General features: G+C 36.1%; 1 protein-coding gene across 1 annotated transcript; it reads right to left on the bottom strand.

The window, feature by feature from the left end:
* Positions 1 to 7,011: 7,011 nt before the first annotated feature.
* LOC131033984 (uncharacterized) lies at positions 7,012 to 7,440 on the bottom strand. Its single transcript, XM_057965306.2, has one exon. It carries the CDS (start codon positions 7,438 to 7,440, stop codon positions 7,012 to 7,014), a length of 429 nt encoding a protein of 142 aa, XP_057821289.2.
* Positions 7,441 to 7,702: the final 262 nt, after the last annotated feature.

Here is a 7,702-nt window from a genome sequence, read left to right as displayed (position 1 = left end):
TTGTGAATTTTTAGTTTGATGCAAGAAATAAATTTGCCTTGTTGATTTTAAGCACCAAAAGAAAAATTAAGCCTAACTTGCAAGAAACAAAGTTTGTTTTTTTTTTGTGAATTTTAGAGCACCAAAAACAAGTGATCCTAGCTTGCAAAAAATGAAAAATTGCCTTTGTTCATTTTTAGAGCACCAAAAACAAAATTTTGCTTTTTAAAGGAGTTAGTTTAGACCTACACAAGAAACAAATAGTTAGTAAAATCCAAACCTAGGGGGGCTTCCACAAGCCTAAGAAAAAATCACTTTTTCGGTTACAAGGTCTTTTTTACAACAGTCTATTACAATAGCGCTAGTCTATGTGAAAACAGAAGCGCTATTTAACAAAAATGAGTTAATACAGAGACAAAAGCGCTAAAAGAAAAAATTTGACAGCACATGCAAAAGCACCAGAACAAGCACAAAAGTGCTATTTAAGCTACAAAAGCGCTAAATAAAGGTCAATAGCGCCAAACTTGAGACAATAGCGCAATTGTAAAAACAATAGCGCTACAATGCGATCAAAAGCGCTAAAGCGCGACTTGTGTGTCAAGTTCAACATTCAAACATGGTAGTTGGTTTTTAAAAAAATTGTTTTGGGTGCTTGGATTCACGTCAGGTTCACCAAATGATGCTCTGCAAAAGAGGGTTAGAAAATCTGTTCGAAGACAACACACACACAAGAGCAAAAAATGTTAGTGTTAGCAACAAAAGATTATTCTAAACAGGCATATCAAAAGAGATAAACAAAAGCATGAGACAATATTTAACTAGGAAAGTAAATATGATGACCCATCTCCAAATGCCTCCTAACATGCTCTTAGCTCTTTCTCCTTTGTTCCTCTCCTCTCCAGGTTCCAAACTAATGTAGCTCTCAACAGCTTTTTGCACTATGGATGCTTATGGAGGTTTGAGATTGAAGTATTTGCTCTAAATGTGAATAAAAAGCTAATACTAGATGCTATGATCCTAAAATGATTTATTTTAAACCAAAGTGACAAGATATTAGTGATTTATGCTAAATGCTCTCTAAAATTCTCTATAACTTAGATGCATACAAGTTTTCAGGATCTGGATTATGAAGAAATGGGCTCTATTTATAGGAAAAATGGAGCAATGGATGGTTGAGATTAAGTAATCTCAACAAGGGTCAGGATTGAATGGTTTGAGATCCATGTGAAGGCTTTCAACCCAATCCCAGGATGACAAGTGTCAATGTGAGATAAGTTGAGAGGAGAGGGAATAAGCATTAAATGCTTGACATGACCTGAGGGTTAACTTGGGGGTTAAGGTCAAGGTTAGGTTGAATGAATAAAGCTTTTATTCAATGAATAAACTTTTATGCAAAAGCAAAAGGGATAACCATGGTCAAAGCAATAAATGCTTGAGACACATGATTGCAAGTTGAAATAACCATAAATGGTTATGTAAGAGCCATAAATGGTCATGTAAGAGCCATTAGTGGTCTTGGAAGACTTTGGAGGTTAAATTGTTGAACACACAAAGCATTTAATGCTTTTCAAAGACTTTGAAGTCTTTCAGAAGTGACTCCAAATTGCTTAGGAATGTGACAATAATTAGGGGATGGATTAGGCTAATTAGGAAGGGGTAAGAAGAATCTAGAAGGGTTTTTAGGAATGCAAGTGGATTTGGTGGGTGAGGGAAAATATGATTTTTATTTAAAATAAATTAATTTATTTCAATAAAAGTGTGCAAGTTGCATTTGTAGGAAAATGCAAGTGGGGGGGATAAATGATTTAAATAAATGTTTGATTTAATTTATTTAAAAGAGGAAAGAGGATTAAATGAAATAAATATGATTTATTCATTTAATTGATTGTGAATTTGGTTGAATGAATTAATTAAAATAAATTGAATAATTTATTTAATTAATAGGAAAATGTTTGAAGATGAATTAATTAATTTAATTAATTGATGGCTTAGTGGATTTTTAATCAAATAAATACCAAATATTAATTAAAATGGACAGATTTATGTGACTACACAATGTATTTTGTAAATGCATAATGGTTCACAACATCTACCTCATATTTTGGTTTCTTGGTTTCCTTTTCGACCATCACATTGCTTTAATGGTTTAAGGGTATTCAATTTCACCAACATATTTTGAGGGTTGAAAGGGTTCAATGGTTTCAAACCCTTTCAATGTAACTAGTTGAGGGTTTATTTTTCATTCTTCCTATAATTTTATACATTGTTCATGTTTAATGGTTTCCACATCCACAATATATCTACACGCGTCGTTTAAATTGGATTGTTCATTTAGGTTTTTCTTGTTCCCATCCTTGCATTTAAACATAAACCCCACCATGTAGAAGGCAATCAAGGTTTCAAATGAAAATTATTTTGTAAATGTATAATGGTTTACAATTTCACCCTCGTATTCATACATTCTTCGTTTCTATTTTGAGAATCACATTGCATTTGTAAATGTGTAATGGTTTTCAATTTCGCCTACATTGTTTGGTTTAAAGGGTTCAATAGTTTCAAACCATTTCAATGTAACTTGTTTAGATTCACTGTATTTACTTATTTATTTCTTTACTAAATAGGTGCCATGTTCCTTTATGTATTGTTAAGTCAATGAATGGCCAATTTCCTTTAATGTCTTGAAAAATGATATATATAATACTTGGTTTCATTGTTGAACTTGTTCCTTTCTTTAATACTTGTGAACTTCCATAGTTGTCATATTTCTTTATAAATAGTTGCCATGTTCCTTTATAAATAGTTCCATGTTTTTTAATACTTGTGAACTTCCATACTTAAATAGTTGTCATGTATTGTGAAGGGTCCAATTCATATTTATTTTCATTGATGAACTTCTTTGTAAATAGAGTTGTAAATAGTTTCCCACACATGTCAAATGGAAAACCTTCAAATGAAAGTAAACTGTGAAATTGAATACATTAACTATGAAATAGAAACCCCTAAACATTAACAATGACATTGAAACCCTTTAACACATTTCAGTATGCCATTCCTTGCATTGGTTTAAGGGTAAAAAGTACACCCTTCCTTGTAGTGGCATTAACTACGGATCCTTTCTCCTTAACTATCACTCCTCCATATATATATATATATAGCGAAATTGATCCTATAATGCACCATGAGCCTAGTTTCAACAAACTTGAATGAATGGAATAAAGGAGAGTAAGCAAGAAAACACTAAGTGACAAGTTTCAATCCACTTCAGGTGCACCACTTTTGGAGCAAACTTCAGGTGCACCCCTTGTGGAGTGAACTTCATGTGCTCAAGTCTCAGAGCGAAATTCCTCCTAAGACCTCATGTTGAGCATGGTATGACGCATTGGAGTTGAAAAAGTGAGTGTGAGTGAGCAAAGAAGAGTTAAAGTGTTAACTTGAAAGTAACTTCAAGTGCTCCTCTTTTGGAGCGAATTTCACTTCAAGTGCTTTTTGATAGGAGTGAACCTTCCTTCCATGATATATATATACATACATATTTATATGTATGTATATATATACATATATATGTATCTATATATGTATGTATAAATTTATGTATATGTATTTATATGTATTTATATATATACATATATATGTATGTAAATGTATGTATATGTATATGAATGAGATTGAGTCCCTTAAACTATGAAACTGAAACCCTTCAACCCAAGTTTGACATATCATGCATATATGTATGTACATGTATGTATGCACATGTCTATATGTACATGTATGTTTATACATAGCTTACAACTGAAAATGAAACCCTTCAATATGTGTACATTTTTATATGTATGTATCTACATGTATGTATATATATATATATATAGATATGTACATGTATACACATTTATGTGTACATGTGTATACATATATGTATATACATGTATTTCCATATATGTATGTACATGTATTTCACTATATGTATGTACATATAGAGATGTACATGTGTGTATCTACATGTCTGAATGTACATATTTATATGTGCATAGGGTGGAGGAATCATAACGTGCACACCCTAACTTTGGGGGAACACGTGGTAGGCCACGTGGACCCGGAGACCAACTTTGACCGTTGGCCATGTGGACCACTAAGTTGGCTACCCCAAATCAAAATTTTGTATGTGTACATATATCAAGAGGGCAGGACTTGAAAAAATCAAAATACATTAAGAGGCGGGTGGAAGAACTAGAAAGGTCCACAAACTAATCTCTCAGAAAGTCCTTGTGCGCTATCCAATCCATTCACATGTAATGTGATGATTGGGTAAAGATGTCAACAATTGGAACAAGAACCCATAGATCTTGCACAAATTGAACAAGTACCCAGGCAAATTGAACAATAAAGTACAATTTGCACAATCAACCATGTGTTCCATGCACAAAATCTCCTTCATCTTCTCATTGCAATGGTCGAAGTCCTAAACTATAAGAACATGTCATCATTTGAAACCTTTGTACTCTTGAATTATGTCACACCGAAATATTCAAATTGAATGGTATGTGCATCACCATTCACAAGTATTAAGGTCTTCAAATGGTTGTGTGTTCTCATTGCAGTTGATCATGGACATCAATTCTTGTAAGATAAAAACCATGTGTTCGAGGCAGGCATATTGAATGTTGTTGTGGTCAAAACATGGGAAGAGATAGGTGCATGTAAGGTGAGGTGACACGTAGTTAATGCCAATGCAAGGAAATTTTGAAGGTGGTAGCGAAAACTTTGGATGGAGGAGTTGGTGGATGGGGTGGGCATGTACACGAATTCCACATTGCAACCCCATTCAAAACTGACGGAAAAATTAAAATGTTAATGGTGTGGGCCTAGCTACATTCCAGTCGACACACCAAAGTGGCATAATTTTGATCACTCCAATGAATGGGTATAGCACACATGGCATTATGTCAAGTCAGCATGCAAGAATTTGATTTGGGGTACCCAACTCAATTGTGTGAAAATGATAACTGCAAAGCAATGAAAGCTTGAACCCTTCTAATTGATGAAAACCAAAGCATGTTGTTGTTGAAACCTTTTCTTAATCATCCCATTACATGTTTTGAATCACAACAACATATAAAACATATGAAATGCACATAATTGGAAACAAATAAATAGGCATTTGTTGACAAATTGATCAATCATCCTATTACTTGTAAATCAAAAATCTATATTAAAAGATAGCAGAATCCATGTCGAATCAATGTCTTAATTACATATATTTGTAGTTCCTATGTGTAACTATAAATCAGAAAGCCAAAAAATAGTATCAGATATGTCTTTTTAGAAGTAAATTGAAATAACGAGGCAAATAAGTTATTGGCCCTACAATTGATGCCCTTGATGTTGCAATAGGTACCGTGTTCTTGTCAACTTCTAATGCTTCACTAGAACTCGGTTCAGTTAGCATTGGGATGCAATATCTGGGGTTGGCACCATATGGTGGCACCCCTGTAATATAGTTTGAAGGAGCAGAAAAGGGAGGGGATGGGGAAGTAGGTAGACAATTTAACCTTGTTGGAAAGTTTAGCAAGATTGTGTTCATCAGATCCTGCATTATGGGATGTTGTTCAGGAAAAGGCATGGATGGACTGGATTCACTTTTTAATATCCTCTTTCTTGCCAAAATAGACCTCTTCTCCTTGATTGCCCTTTCCTCAAGCTTGTGTTCCATCCTTTCCTTCTCGCGTTGTTGTCTTTCATCCTTTTCCTTCTTCTCTAGTTCTTTCAGCCTCTCCTTTTCCTTACTCAGAATTGCCTTCTCCTTTCTCTCTTGTGCCTTCTTTTCCTTCCGCAATAAAATTATTTCCTTGTTTGCTTTGGTCTGCTCTTTCTTTTTTTTGTCTCTAAGGCCTCTATCTTCTTCATCTCCTGCACCATGAAAGCTTCTATGTACTCATTAGAAGTCAACAACTACCCTTCTCGGCTCAAGTGGATGTCATTACCAGCCCCCCTACCATGTTTCTTGTTCACAATGTGAACTGGAAGCTTTAAGAATCGTGTAAGTGAGTTCTCCTGTTAGGAGGAAGGCATCTCTCTTACTTGTGACAGCAAGATTTCATCTTCCACATTACTAGCTTTTGATGTTTCTTGTGTCAAACCTGCATCATTTATGTTGTCAGATTGACCAGAAACTGCATAGTAGTGCAACACTTCTAGCATGACACATGTTGGTGTTGAAGGGAAGGTGAATGTTCCATGTTCTTCTTGCCCTTGCAATTCAACACCTAGATCCATTTCCCCTTCTACCACCGATGATGGTACAATTCGCTCGGATGCAAGGCCAAGACTATCATCCACACTGTCAATTGTAGCTGCACCAATGTTTTTGGTTGGCTGTTCACTGTCCACTTGTACATTTGAATCTGATTGATGGATAAGAGCAATGTTTTCTACAACCACTTCTGGTGACACATGAACACCTGAAAGGCTGAGCATGTTATGCACTACAGATGCATCTTTGCCATCATTAATCTTGAATGTGTTGTTGGGTTGCATGTCATCCATGAGCGCATCGGTATTGAGGGGCCATAAATCGGTCCTTCTGAATCGTGCTACAATGTTAGAAATAGTCAATGCCTTGGCCAGAGACTTGCTGCCTATTTTTGCTAGTTCTGCCCTCCTGATTTCTACATTTGGGAACCTTGGTATCCACACAGCTCTTTTTTATTTGAAGCACATCTTGAATGGAAAGAACACACTCACATCAAGTGGATACAGCTTGTGAGAGGTGTGAGTCAGAAATGTGAGCAAATCTATAACTAGCATCCTTTCCTCCTATATGGTTGGCAATGCAACATGGTTGTCATGGTCATCAAATATCAGCAAGTGCCTATTGGTGGGTGATACACCCCCTGGAACAGAGCGCTTGAAGTGGTGCAACCAATTAAGGAATAATTCCTTGGTCATCTAGGCATGTCATAGTGCTATCATGAAAGCACTCGGCTCGCATTTTGAGATGTAATTTTGTAACTGCCTCTTGCCTTTGAACAAATAGAATCATAGAATGCTTTGCTCGGAAGCATTAATGCAACAAATAATGGTAATCCATTCATGACTCTTCAGAAGTATATAAGATGATTTTTGGCTTCCTTTCCTCTCAAGCACCCTCATAGCCCCATTTATGCCATCCATAACACCAGTTTCATCATAGTTCCATATATCAGTAGGGCCATATGGATTAGCGGCATAGGCTTTTGACAAAGTTTCATAGAAAGTAGACACAACTATTGGTCTCAGACTTGGTGCCCTATCTTTGTCGAGGCCTTCAACTATTTGTGAGCTGAGCTCTAGATGTCGGGACTTGAAACCAAACCAGCATGACTTCCCAAGCATGCCATCCTTGAAAGGGGTTGGTCTACTCTCACAAATATGAGAGACGGCTTCCTTCAAGTTGATGATCTCAAGGCCATGACCAATTGCAGCCATCTCTTGGCACCTCTAAACAATCCCTTCTTCTTCTTCAGTGGTGAGGATTGTTGGTGGACCTTTCTTGGACATGGTTGTGAGACCACCCAACCATTTCAACAGTGTTGTAGTTGGGATGCCCCATTTCTTTGATGCATCTCGTACGAACATCTCATTATCCTCAACATCGTGGAGTGCACCTTCCATGTCATTTGTCAACCACAGCTTTTGTTGCATAGTAACTCTTACTGAATTTGAAGGTGGAGTACGATCCTCCACCATG

Source organism: Cryptomeria japonica, chromosome 7 (genome assembly GCF_030272615.1).
Source record: "Cryptomeria japonica chromosome 7, Sugi_1.0, whole genome shotgun sequence".
Lineage (NCBI taxonomy): Eukaryota > Viridiplantae > Streptophyta > Pinopsida > Cupressales > Cupressaceae > Cryptomeria > Cryptomeria japonica.
This window is presented reverse-complemented; position numbering and strand designations above follow the sequence as displayed.

Excerpts from the sequence above, each read along its gene's own strand:
- LOC131033984 (XM_057965306.2), bottom strand. The coding sequence starts at position 7,440 with ATGGCTGCAATTGGTCATGGCCTTGAGATCATCAACTTGAAGGAAGCC.